The sequence below is a fragment of the Oncorhynchus clarkii genome, chromosome 1 (assembly GCF_045791955.1).
Source record: "Oncorhynchus clarkii lewisi isolate Uvic-CL-2024 chromosome 1, UVic_Ocla_1.0, whole genome shotgun sequence".
In the NCBI taxonomy this organism is placed as follows: domain Eukaryota; kingdom Metazoa; phylum Chordata; class Actinopteri; order Salmoniformes; family Salmonidae; genus Oncorhynchus; species Oncorhynchus clarkii.
The window spans coordinates 7,013,325-7,027,205 of record NC_092147.1 but is presented as its reverse complement, the minus strand read 5'-3'; the positions used below and the strand labels follow the sequence as shown (position 1 = coordinate 7,027,205).

The window sequence follows — 13,881 nt, the reverse complement described above, 5'->3', positions numbered from 1 at the left end:
AGGCAGTTAACACACGGTTCCTAGGCTGTCATTGAAAATAATAATTAGTTCTTAACTGACTTGCCTCGTTTAATAAAAATTATGTTTGCTGCCGTGCCATGTCGTTGTCTTTAGGTCTCTCTTTGTGCTGTGTTGTCTCTCTTGTCGTGAAGTGTGTTTTGGCTGTATTTTTATTTAATTCATTTGCATTTTTAATCCCAGCCCCCATGGTACTCAGTGATGTGTTGTTTTGAATTTGCCCCAAACAAAATACTTTGTATTCAAGACAAACATTTCTTTTGACACATTTTTTTTGCAGTATTACTTTAGTGCCTTGTTTCAAACAGGATTTTGGAATATTTTTTATTCTGTACAGGATTTCTTCTTTTCCCTACTAACAATAAGGTTAGTATTGTGGAGTAACTACAATGTTGTTGAACCCTCCTCACAGTTTAAACTGTGTAACTGTTTTAAAGTCACTATTGGTCTCATGTTGAAATCAACTGAGTTACTGTAGTAAGGACGCCTGTAGTGACTTTGCCAATCTATCAATAGGTGTCCTTCTTTGCGAGGCATCGGAAAACCTCTTCGTGGTTTAATCTGTGTTTGAAATTCACTGCTCGACTGAGGGACCTTACAGATTATTGTATGTGTGGGGTACAGAGATGAGGGACCTTACAGATTATTGTATGTGTGGGGTACAGGGACCTTACAGATGATTGTATGTGTAGGGTGTGTGGGGACCTTACAGATTATTGTATGTGTAGGGTACAGAGATGAGGGACCTTACAGATTATTGTATGTGTGGGGTACAGAGATGAGGGACTTTACAGAGTATTGTATGTGTAGGGTACAGAGATGAGGGACTTTACAGATTATTGTATGTGTGGTGTACAGAGATGAGTCGTTAAAAATCACGTTAAACACTGTTATTTCACACATATTGAGTTCAATGCAATTTATTATGTGACTTTTTTTTTCACTTCTGAACTTATTGAGGCTTGCCATAACAAAGGGGTTGAATAATTATTGACTCAAGAAATTTCAGCTTTTAATTTGTTATTAATCAGTAAAAATGTCTAAAAACATAATTCCACTTTGACATTATGGGGTATTGTGTTACAAAAAAAACAAATGTAAGCAATTTTAAATTCAGACTGTAACACAACAAAATGTGGAAAAGGTCAAAGGGTGTGAACACTTTCTGAAGACACTGTATGTATCTTAGATATAGGTTTTTACATACAAACTTTACATGTCCACACTCACGTAGGCTTAGCAAAAATAACATGGTTGCTGTGGTCGAATGTTTTGGTAGCCTGATTTCAGATGTGTCCGTATAAACAGGATTATTATGGAAATCGTTATTCTTGCAAAGCATACAAACTTTTAATACAAACTATTATATTAATCTGACTGGAGAGAGTGGGAGAAAAAGGAGAGACAGAGAGGGAGAGAGACGGAGAGAGATGGAGAGGAGAGAGACAGAGAGAGAGAGAGACGGAGAGAGAGAGAGACAGAGAAAGAGAGAGACAGAGAGACAGAGAGAGAGAGAGAGAGACAGAGAGAGACAGAAAGAGGCAGAGAGAGAGAGAGAACGCATGTTCACCTCTCTCCTTCTCCCTCCTCTCCCCTCCCTATCTCCAGCCCCCTCTTCTCCCCTCTGCATCTAGATGCAGGGGTCGGGGAGAGAGAGGGACGAGGGGTGAGAGGGGCGAGGGGTGAGAGTGTGTGAGCCCCCCCCTGGAGGTCCCCCAGGCCTGCCCCTCCTCATGGTCTGGCCCCGTGGCACACCGCAAGCCCTTTCAGGTGCACTTAATATCTGCAGCAGCAGCAAATTTGTCTGGGAGGCAAGTCTATAGCTGCCACTCACAGGAGTCTGGCCATATTACATTTTAATATTTATTGACAAACATTAGCATAATTGACTGTGCCAGGGTTTCTTGGGGAAGGTAGAGGGAGGTGTAGGGATAGGGCTGTTTCTCTGGGAAGATAGACGGCTGAGGGAGGGGAGAGGATAGGGCTTCCCCCTAAGCTCAGGAAGGTAGACAGGCTGAGGGAGGGAAGAGAATGGTGTTGTTTCTCTGGGAAGGTAGACAGGCTGAGGGAGGGAAGAGAATAGTGTTGTTTCTATGGGAAGGTAGACGGCTGAGGGAGGGGAGAGAATAGGGCTGCCCCTTAAGCTCAGGAAGGTAGAAGGCTGAGGGAGGGGAGAGAATAGGGTTGCCCCTTAAGCTCAGGAAGGTAGAAGGCTGAGGGAGGGGTCCTCGCAAGTCGCATTAATTAAATATGATGAGTAGAATGTTTTAAATCATCAGGAGGATTCGGAGATGCACGCCAGCTTTTCCCTCTCCTCCTCACGTCATCTCTCTGTCTCTCTCTCTCGCTCTCTCTCTCCATCTCTCCCTCTCTGTCTCCTGTCTCTCTCTCTCCCTCACTTCACTGTCTGTCTCCTGTCTCTCCCTCTCTGTCTCTCTCTCTCTCTCGGTCTCTCCATCTCTCCATATCTCTCTCTCGGTCTCTCCATGTCTCCATCTGTCTCCATCTCTCCATCTCTCTCTCTCTCCATCTCTCTATGTCTCTCCATCTCTCACTCTCTGTCTCTCCATCTCACCCTCTCTCTCTCCATATCTCCCTCTCTCTCTCTGTCTTTCCATCTCGCTCTCTCTCCATCTCTCTCTCTCTGTCTCCTCATCTCTCCATCTCTCTCTCTGTCTCTCCATCTCTCCCTCTCTCTCTCCATATCTCCCTCTCTCTCTCTGTCTTTCCATCTCGCTCGCTCTCTCTCCATCTCTCTCTCTCTGTCTCTCCATATCTCTCTCTCTCAGTCTCTGTATCTCTCTCCCCTGTCTCTCCATCTCTCTCTCTGTCTCCTCATCTCTCCATCTCTCTCTGTCTCTCCATCTCTCCCTCTCTCTCTCCATATCTCCCCTCTCTCTCTCTGTCTTTCCATCTCTCTCTCTCTCTCTCTGTCTCTCCCCCTCTTCGTCTCCCTCATCCCTTTTTTGAGGTGGTGGAAATGATGAGTCAGTGAAAAGTCAACCCCCCCTCCCTCCTAAGGTGTCAATCAATTTATAGAAAACCATCTGTGCATGAAATAACTTCAATGAAGGATTGGACTCTTGATGTTAATGCCTTGGGTTATGGCTTCCTAGCCTTAAGTAAAAACTATTTTTGTGACAAATTTGATTTGTCACATGCCCCGAATACAACGGATGTAGACTTTACCGTAAACAGCTTGCTTACGAACTCATTTTGTGTGTGTGTGCTATGTGTGTGTGTGTGTGTGTGTGTGTGTGTGTGTGTGTGTGTGTGTGTGTGTGTGTGTGTGTGTGTGTGTGTGAATGTGTGTGGTTTTTGTGTGAGAGTGTCAGTGTAGTGTGTGTGTGAGTGAGTGTGTATGTAATGTGTGTTTAAACGGTATATACAGTATAATCTTGTGAGTGTGCATAGAGTCCGTGCAAGATAGAGTCAGTGCAAATAGTCTGGGTAAACCATTTAATGAACTATTTAGCAGTCTTATGGCTTAGGGGTAGAAGCCTGTTGGCATTTTCCATTTTTAAAAAAAAATACAAATTGGATATAAAATTTTTTTTTTGGGGGGGGGGGGGGGGGGGGGGTGTATCATTTGATTTACACAACACTCCTAGCACTTTGAAGACGCAACATATTTCATTTGTGAAACAAACAAGATAAGCCAACAAATCTTGAGCATGCGTAACTATTCACCCTCCCAAAGTCAATACTTTGTAGAGCCACCGTTTGCAGCAATTACAGCTGCAAGTCTCTTGGGGTATGTCTCTATAAGGTTGGCACATCTAGCCACTGGGATTTTTGCCAATTCTTCAAGGCAAAACTGCTCCAGCTCCTTCAAGTTGGATGGTGTACAGCAATGGTGTACAGCAATCTTTAAGTCATACCACAGATTCTCAATTGTATTGAGGTCTGGGCTTTGACTAGGCCATTCCAAGACATTTAAAAGTTTCCCCTTAAACCACTTGTGTGTTACTTTAGCAGTATGCTTAGAGTCATTGTCCTGCTGGAAGTTGAACCTCTGTCCCAGTCTCAAATCTCTGGAGGCCTGAAACAGGTTTCCCTTAAGAATGTCCCTGTAATTAGCACCATCGAACATTCCTTCAATTCTTACCAGTTTCCCAGTCCCTGCCAATGAAACACATCCCCACAGCATGATGCTGCCACCACCATGCTTCACTGTGGGGATGGAGTTCTCGGGGTGATGAGAGATGTTGGGTTTAAATACCTTTGCAAGGCACTGTATAAAAAAAACTATGCCTTCAATTAATTGTGTAAGGGCTAGATTCATTCCGTATCGTTGAAGTTCAGCACAGTAGCGCAATTTGAAAATAAAATGTTAAGTTAATTTCTGATTGAGCTGACATATGCATAATTTACAGGGAATGCAGTCTCCGCTAAGAACATTGGCTTTAAATTTCTATCCCGCTATAGCGTGGCTCTTCAGCGATACGGATTGAATTTAGCCCCAAATCTTTCAGAAATTTGGATTAGAGTGTTCTACTTCAAAGAAAACAGAAAGTTCCTGTCACGTTCTGACCTTAGTTCCTTTGTTGTGTCTTTGTTTAAGTTTGGTCAGGGCGTGAGTTGGGGTGGGTAGTCTATGTTCTTTTTTCTATGTTGTGTTTATGTGTTTGGCCTGGTATGGTGTCGTTCGTTGCCTCTGATTGAGAATCACACTTAGGTAGCCTGGGTTGCACTGTTTGTTTGTGGGTGATTGTCTATGTTAGTAGCCTTTTCCCACCTATGTTTTGTGGGTGATTGTTTTCTGTCTAGTGTTTTCTGCACCTTTCAGGACTGTTTCGGTTTTCGTATATTTCACATTGTTATTTTGTATTTTGTTGTTCAGTTAATAAACATCATGAACACATACCACACTGCGCATTGGTCCGACATTTCATACTCCTCGTCAGAAGAGGACGAAGAATTCCGTTACAGTTCCTTTAAAAAGAAAATGTTATTCGAAAGTAGTGGAAACCTGCTGAATAAATGTGTTTGTTCAGAGAAGATTTTTTTGAACAATATTTTCACATTTGCCTTTCATGTGCTAGTGCCATTGACATCAAGCAATATCAAAGACTTATCGTGCCGAGGAAATGGCAAGACAATGCTTGTGCATTCATACCCTACTGAACTCAGCCAGTGTTTTCACATGACACCAGCAGTCACGTATCTTGTGTTTGAACCAAAGACAGTTCAGTACAAGACGGACCAAAGAGCTGTATAAATTAGATTTGTGTCATTACATATAAGTTGCTGTATCAGATTCCTCCGAAGGCCAATTCCTGACTAAGCTGACAGACAGGAGGGCAGTGAGGGAGGAAGGGGCGGGGACATGTCCTGAAGCTTATGAATTGCTTACATTTCTCCGCTAATCCCCCAGTGGTGCACCGGGGCCATTCTGACAACAGCAGGCAGTTTCTATTATGGACAACATACTGGTGTGTGCTTTTGGTGGTGGTAGTGATGGTGGTTGTGGTAATAGTGGTAGTGGTTATAGTGGTGGTGGTTATAGTGGTGGTGGTTATAGTGGTGGTGGTTATAGTGGTGAAGGGTATAGTGGTGGTGGTTATAGTGGTAGTGGTTATAGTGGTGGTGGTTATAGTGGTGGTGGTTATAGTGGTGGTGGTTATAGTGGTGAAGGGTATAGTGGTGGTGGTTATAGTGGTGGTGGATAAAGTGGTGGTGGTGGTTCTAGTGGTGGTGGTGGTTATAGTGGTGGTGGTTATAGTGGTGGTGGTAGTGATGGTGGTTGTGGTAATAGTGGTAGTGGTTATAGTGGTGGTGGTGGTTATAGTGGTGGTGGTGATAGTGGTAGTGGTTATAGTGGTAGTGGTTATAGTGGTGGTAGGGGTTATAGTGGTGGTGGTGGTGATAGTAGTAGTGGTGGTGGTGGTTATAGTGGTGGTGGTTATAATGGTGGTGGTTATAGTGGTGGTGGTTATAGTGGTGGTGGTGGTTATAGTGGTAGTGGTTATAGTGGTGGCAGGGGTTATAGTGGTGGTGGTGGTGATAGTAGTAGTGTTGGTTATAGTGGTAGTGGTTATAGTGGTGGTGGTTATAGTGGTAGTGGTTATAGTGGTAGTGGTGATAGTTGTAGTGGTTATAGTGGTGGTGGTTATAGTGGTGGTGGTGATAGTAGTGGTGGTTATAGTGGTGGTGGTTATAGTGGTAGTGGTTCTAGTGGTGGTGGTTCTCTAGTGGTGGTGGTTATAGTGGTGGTGGTTATAGTGGTAGTGGTTATAGTGGTAATGGTTATAGTGGTGGTGGTGGTGATAGTAGTAGTGGTGGTTATAGTGGAAGCGGTTATAGTGGTGGTAGGGGTTATAGTGGTGGTGGTGGTGATAGTAGTAGCGTTGGTTATAGTGGTGGTGGTTATAGTGGTGATAGTGGTGGTGGTGATGGTGGTAGTGGTTATAATGGTAGTGGTTATAGTGGTGGTAGTGGTTGTAGTGGAGGTGATAGTGGTAGTGGTTATAGTGGTAGTGGTGGTGATAGTGGTAGTGGTTATAGTGGTGGTGGTGATAGTGGTGGTGGTGGTGTGGTGGTAGTGGTGATAGCGGTGGTGGTGATAGTGGTGGTGGTGGTGGTGTGGTGGTAGTGGTGATAGTGGTGGTGGTGGTAGTGGTGGTGGTTATAGGGGTGGTTATAGTGGTAGTGGATATAGTAATGGTGGTGGTTATAGTGGTAGTGGTGGTTCTAGTGGTGGTGGTTATAGTGGTAGTGGTTATAGTGGTGGTGGTTATAGTGGTAGTGGTTATAGTGGTGGTGGTGGTTATAATGGCGGTGGTTCTAGTGGTGGTGGTTATAGTGGTAGTGGTTATAGTGGTGGTGGTTATAGTGGTGGTGGTTATAGTGGTGGTGGTGGTTATAATGGCGGTGGTTCTAGTGGTGGTGGTTATAGTGGTAGTGGTTATAGTGGTAGTGGTTATAGTGGTGGTGGTGGTTATAGTGGTAGTGGTTATAGTGGTGGTGGTGGTTATAGTGGTAGTGGTTATAGTGGTGGTGATAGTGGTGATAGTGGTGGTGGTGGTGGTTATAGTGGTAGTGGTTATAGTGGTGGTGGTGGTTATAGTGGTAGTGGTTATAGTGGTGGTGGTTATAGTGGTGGTGGTTATAATGGTGGTTATAATGGTGGTGGTTCTAGTGGTGGTGGTTATAGTGGTGGTGGTTATAGTGGTAGTGGTTATAGTGGTGGTGGTGGTTATAATGGCGGTGGTTCTAGTGGTGGTGGTTATAGTGGTATTGGTTATAGTGGTGGTGGTTATAGTGGTGGTGGTTATAGTGGTGGTGGTGGTTATAATGGCGGTGGTTCTAGTGGTGGTGGTTATAGTGGTAGTGGTTATAGTGGTAGTGGTTATAGTGGTGGTGGTGGTTATAGTGGTAGTGGTTATAGTGGTGGTGGTGGTTATAGTGGTAGTGGTTATAGTGGTGGTGGTGATAGTGGTGGTGGTGGTGGTTATAGTGGTAGTGGTTATTGTGGTGGTGGTTATAGTGGTGGTGGTGGTTATAGTGGTGGTGGTTATAGTGGTAGTGGTTATAGTGGTAGTGGTTATAGTGGTAGTGGTTATAGTGGTGGTGGTGGTCATAGTGGTAGTGGTTATAGTGGCTGTGGTTATAGTGCTAGTGGTTATAGTGGTGGTGGTTATAGTGGTGGTGGTGTTATAGTGGTGGTGGTTATAGTGGTTGTGGTGGTGGTGGTGGTATAGTGGTGGTGGTGGTAGTGTGGATATATGTGGTAGTGGTGGTTCTAGTGGTGGTGGTATATAGTGGTTATAGTGGTGGTGGTGGTGGTTATAGTGGTGGTGGTGGTTATAATGGCGGTGGTTCTAGTGGTGGTGGTTATAGTGGTAGTGGTTATAGTGGTGGTGGTTATAGTGGTGGTGGTTATAGTGGTGGTGGTGGTTATAGTGGTTCTAGTGGTGGTGGTTATAGTGGTAGTGGTTATAGTGGTAGTGGTTATAGTGGTGGTGGTGGTTATAGTGGTAGTGGTTATAGTGGTGGTGGTGGTTATAGTGGTAGTGGTTATAGTGGTGGTGGTGTAGTGGTTATAGTGGTGGTGGTGGTTATAGTGGTAGTGGTTATAGTGGTGGTGGTTATAGTGGTGGTGGTTATAATGGTGGTTATAATGGTGGTAGTGGTGGTGGTTATAGTGGTAGTGGTTATAGTGGTGGTGGTTATAGTGGTAGTGGTTATAGTGGTGGTGGTGGTTATAATGGCGGTGGTTCTAGTGGTGGTGGTGGTGGTTATAGTGGTGGTGGTTATAGTGGTGGTGGTTATAGTGGTGGTGGTGGTTATAATGGCGGTGGTTCTAGTGGTGGTGGTTATAGTGGTAGTGGTTATAGTGGTAGTGGTTATAGTGTGGTTATAGTGGTAGTGGTTATAGTGGTGGTGGTGATAGTGGTGGTGGTGGTGGTTATAGTGGTGGTGGTGGTGGTGGTGGTTATAGTGGTGGTATAGTGGTAGTGGTTATAGTGGCTGTGGTTATAGTGCTAGTGGTGGTGGTTATAGTGGTGGTGGTTATAGTAGTAGTGGTTATAGTGTTAGTGGTGGTTATAGTGGTGGTGGTTATAGTGGTAGTGGTTATGGTGGTGGTGGTTATAGTGGTGGTGGTTATAGTGGTAGTGATGGTGGTGGTGGTTACAGTGGTGGTGGTTATAGTGGTAGTGGTTATAGTGGTGGTGGTTATAGTAGTAGTGGTTATAGTGGTGGTGGTGGTTATAGTGGTGGTGGTTATAGTGGTAGTGATGGTGGTGGTGGTTATAGTGGTGGTGGTGGTTATAGTGGTAGTGATGGTGGTGGTGGTTATAGTGGTGGTAGTGGTTATAGTGGTAGTGATGGTGGTGGTGGTTATAGTGGTGGTAGTGGTTATAGTGGTGGTGGTGGTGGTTTTAGTGGTGGTGGTGGTTAAAGTGGTGGTGCTGATAGTGGTGATGTTAGTGGTGGTGGTGATGTTAGTGGTGGTGGTGATGTTAGTGGTGATGTTAGTGGTGGTGGTGCTGGTTAAAGTGGTGGTGCTGGTTAAAGGGGTGGTGCTGGGGGTGGTGCTGGTTGGTTAAAAGGGGTGGTGCTGGTTAAAGGGGTGGTGCTGGTTAAAGGGGTGGTGCTGGTTGAAGGGGTGGTGCTGGTTAAAGGGGTGGTGCTGGTTAAAGGGGTGGTGCTGGTTAAAGGGGTGGTGCTGGTTAAAGGGGTGGTGCTGGTTAAAGGGGTGGTGCTGGTTAAAGGGGTGGTGCTGGTTAAAGTGGTGGTGCTGGTTAAAGGGGTGGTGCTGGTTAAAGGGGTGGTGCTGGTTGATGGGGTGGTGCTGTTTGAAGGGGTGGTGCTGGTTGAAGGGGTGGTGCTGGTTAATGGGGCGGTGCTGGTTGAAGGGGTGGTGCTGGTTAATGGGGCGGTGCTGGTTAAAGTGGTGGTGCTGGTTAAAGGGGTGGTGCTGGTTAAAGGGGTGGTGCTGGTTAAAGGGGTGGTGCTGGTTAAAGGGATGGTGCTGGTTGAAGGGGTGGTGCTGGTTAAAGGGGTGGTGCTGGTTAAAGGGATGGTGCTGGTTAAAGGGGTGGTGCTGGTTAAAGGGATGGTGCTGGTTAAAGGGATGGTGCTGGTTAAAGGGGTGGTGCTGGTTAAAGGGATGGTGCTGGTTAAAGGGGTGGTGCTGGTTAAAGGGATGGTGCTGGTTAAAGGGGTGGTGCTGGTTAAAGGGGTGGTGCTTGTTGAAGGGATGGTGCTGGTTAAAGGGGTGGTGCTGGTTAAAGGGGTGGTGCTGGTTAAAGGGGTGGTGCTGGTTAAAGTGGTGGTAGTGGTGCTGGTGATGTTAGAGGTTGGCCCTAGCTTTAAAGCTGCTGTCCCCTGGTCTCATTGTGAATAATAGAAGAATAATGAATGGTCCCCGTCCCTGATTCACCCCTCCCTGGTCCCCCTCCCTGATTCACCCCTCCCTGGTCCCCCTCCCTGGACCCCCTCCCTGATCCCCCCTCCCTGGTCCCCCTCTCTAGTTCCCCTCCCTGATTCACCCCTCCCTGGTCCCCCTCCCTGATTCATCCCTCCCTGATTCACCCCTCCCTGGTACCGCTCCCTGATTTACCCCTCCCTGGTCCCCCTCTCTAGTCCCCCTCCCTGATTCACCCCTCCCTGGTCCCCCTCCCTGAAATCCCTTCCCTGATTCACCCCTCCCTGGTCCCCATCCCTGATTCACCCCTCCCTGGTCCCCCTCCCTGGTCCCCCTCCCTGGTCCCCGTCCCTGATTCACTCCTCCCTGGTCCCCATCCCTGATTCACCCCTCCCTGGTCCCCATCCCTGATTCACCCCTCCCTGGTCCCCCTCCCTGATTCACACCTCCCTGGTCCCCATCCCTTATCCACACCTCCCTGGTCCCCCTCCCTGGTCCCGCTCCCTGATTCACCCCTCCCTGGTCCCCGTCCCTGATTCACCCCTCCCTGGTCCCCCTCCCTGATTCACCCCTCCCTGGTCCCCATCCCTGATTCACCCCTCCCTGGTCTCCCTGGTCCCGCTCCCTGATTCACCCCTCCCTGGTCCCCCTCCCTGATTCACCCCTCCCTGGTCCCCCTCCCTGATTCACCCCTCCCTGGTCCCCATCCCTGATTCACCCCTCCCTGGTCTCCCTCCCTGATTCACCCCTCCCTGGTCCCCCTCCCTGATTCACCCCTCCCTGGTCTCCCTCCCTGATTCACTCCTCCCTGGTCCCCCTCCCTGATTCACCCCTCCCTGATCCCCCTCCATGATCCCCCTTTGGCCCCTCAACACCAGCTGTTCATTAACCAAAATATGCAAACTAGACCTGGTCCTACACCTCCCCTGACTCTGTCCCCCCTCCCCATCTCCTCTCCTCCCCTGTCTCCTCCTCCTCCCTCTGTCTCCTCCTCCCTCTGTCTCTTCCTCCCCTGTCTCCTCCTCCTCCTCCTCCTCCCCTGTCTCCTCCTCCTCCTCCCCCGTCTCCTCCTCCTCCTCCCCCGTCTCCTCCTCCTACTCCCTCTGTCTCCTCCTCCCCTGTCTCCTCCTCCTTCTCCCCCGTCTCCTCCTCCCTCTGTCTCCTCCTCCCTCCTCCTTCATATGTCTCCTCCATCTCCTTCCTCTGTCTCCTCCTGCTCCTCCCTATGTCTCCTCCTCCTCCCTCTGTTTCCTCCTCCCTCTGTCTCCTCCTCCCTCTGTCTCCTCCTCCTCCCCCTGTCTCCTTCCCCTCCCCTCTCCTACTCCTTGTCATCCCTCTGTCTCCTCGTCCTCCCTCTGTCTCCCCGTCCTCCCTCCTCCTCCTCCTCCCTCTGTCTCCTAATCCTCCCCTTCGCTCTCTTTTACTGGCCGAGACCTGCTGATAGCCAGCCCTGGCTAATCAAACACAGAGCAATGGAGACAGAGAGCGTTTTGTGTCTGTGTGCATCTGAGTGCTGTGTGTCTGTGTGTGTCTGAATGCTGTGTGTGTGTGTCTGAGCGCTGTGTGTGTGTCTGAGTGCCGTGTGTCTGTGTGTGTCTGAGCGCTGTGTGTCTGTGTGTGTCTGAGCGCTGTGTGTTTGTGTGTGTCTGAGCACTGTGTATCTGTGTGTGTGTCTGAGCGCTGTGTGTGTCTGAGCGATGTGTATGTGTCTGTGTGTGTCTGAGCGCTATGTGTCTGTGTGTGTCTGAGCGCTGTGTGTGTGAGTGTCTGTGTGCGTCTGAGCGTTGGGAGTGTCTGTGTGTGTCTGAGCGTTGTGTGTGTGTCTGTGTGTGTCTGAGCGCTGTGTGTGTATGTGTGTGTTTATGAGTGTGAGTATGTGTTTATGTATCTATCTCTGTGTGAGAGCACTGAGATGAAAACTCCCCATCACTAATAACTAGAGGTTAACTTCCTGACCACTAATAATCAGAGGTCAACTATCTGACCACTAATAATCAGAGGTCAACTTCCTGACCACTAATAATCAGAGGTCAACTATCTGACCACTATTAATCAGAGGGCAACTTCCTGACCACTAATAATCAGAGGTCAACTTCCTGACCACTAATAATCAGAGGTCAACTATCTGACCACTAATAATCAGAGGTCAACTATCTGACCACTATTAATCAGAGGTCAACTTCCTGACCACTATTAATCAGAGGTCAACTTCCTGACCACTAATAATCAGAGGTCAACTATCTGACCACTATTAATCAGAGGTCAACTTCCTGACCACTATTAATCAGAGGTCAACTTCCTGACCACTATTAATCAGAGGTCAACTTCCTGACCACAAATAATCAGAGGTCAACTATCTGACCACTATTAATCAGAGGTCAACTTCCTGACCACTAATAATCAGAGGTCAACTTCCTGACCACTATTAATCAGAGGTCAACTTCCTGACCACTAATAATCAGAGGTCAACTATCTGACCACTAATAATCAGAGGTCAACTTCCTGACCACTAATAATCAGAGGTCAACTATCTGACCACTAATAATCAGAGGTCAACAGACCCTCCTCACCTCGCCTAAATATTAATGCCCTCATCTATTGTTGGAGAACATTTTGTTGAAGAGCAACATTTCTGAAACACCCGCCCCATCAATAATGAAGTGTTCTTGTCTCACTGACAGACGTGCCGGGCGTTCCCGAGCCATATTCATAGCAAGCATCCGTTTCTCCCTCTCTGCCAGTTGACATACTGACTGATGAATCACAGGCTGTGTTGAGGGCCTCGTCAGGAGCCTCAGGCGTCAGCCCTCACAGGCTCCTCTGGGGCACCGCAAAGGTAAATCATAATAGGCTTTCTTCCCCCTATCGCTATGACTCCGCAGGCATGCTTAACCAAGCACTTTATTTATTCACCATTAGGAGTCTTGCTTGATGCAAAAAAAAAAAGAAAAAAAAAAAAGAGAAAATGCATAATTGATTATTCTGGTCACATTACCTATAAGCGTAATCTATTTTTTAATGGAGCGGTGACTGCGAGGGGGGCCGGTGTGGTCGATTGTGTTTTAAAGGGTGTTGATGTGCACGTGCTGAGTGTCTGATGAGGTCTAGGGGGAGGGTGTGGGGAGAAGGGGAGGGGCCCGGGCAGAAAGGGACGGGCGGGGTTTTTGGGAGTCAGGTGACTTACCTGTTGGCCGGTGACCAATAGGATGGAGCCCTCTTTGGCGTGCATCACCTGACGGAAAATGTGGTCGAGGATGAGGAGCTCGCTCCAACAGTTCTGGAGGAGCTTCATTTGGTCGTCCACCTGTTCGTGAGACAAAGGGAGAAAAGAGAAAAGAATAGTTCATTTGTTGAAGTTGATGCTAATGTAAAATGATGCAAATGATAATGATGCTAATGTAAAATGATGCTAATGCTAATGATGCTAATGCTAATGATGCTAATGCTAATGATGCCAATGCTAATGATGCTAACGCTAATGATGCTAATGATAATGATGATAATGCTAATGATGCTAATGATAATGATGGTAATGATAATGATGCTAATGATAATGCTTTGCCAACGTGTCATGCTACGTTTATTCCGCAGTTAAATAAAAAGGATACAAAACGATACATGAAAACACCTCCCTGACAATATTCTCCTAGTGAAAGGTTTTCGGGTGAAGCGAGCTACAACACTTTTGTGGCTTTGACAAGTAGACACAACTAGATTGACTAGTGTTGATCACTATTTTGATTTGAATTTGTCATTTAAAAAAAACAAAAACGATTTTAACATTTATTTAACTAGGTAAGTCAGTTAAGAAAACATTCTTATTTAAAATGACGGCCTACCCCGGGCAAACCCGGACGACGCTGGGCCAATTGCGCGCCGCCCTATTGGACTCCCAATCATGGCCGGATGTGATACAGCCTGGATTTGAACCAGGGACTGTAGTGACACCTCTTCCACTGAGATGCAGTGCCTCAAACCACTGCGCCACT

General features: G+C 47.2%; 1 protein-coding gene across 1 annotated transcript in view; it reads right to left on the bottom strand.

Annotated features, from left to right (window-relative positions):
* Nucleotides 1-13,881, bottom strand: part of LOC139417233 (nuclear receptor subfamily 5 group A member 2-like) — a 129,759-nt gene that overhangs the window by 36,389 nt on the left and 79,489 nt on the right. Inside the window, exon 6 of the mRNA XM_071166518.1 lies at nucleotides 13,077-13,196. Within this exon, the coding sequence (XP_071022619.1) occupies nucleotides 13,077-13,196 (120 nt within the window). The remainder of the gene's footprint in view (nucleotides 1-13,076; nucleotides 13,197-13,881) is intronic.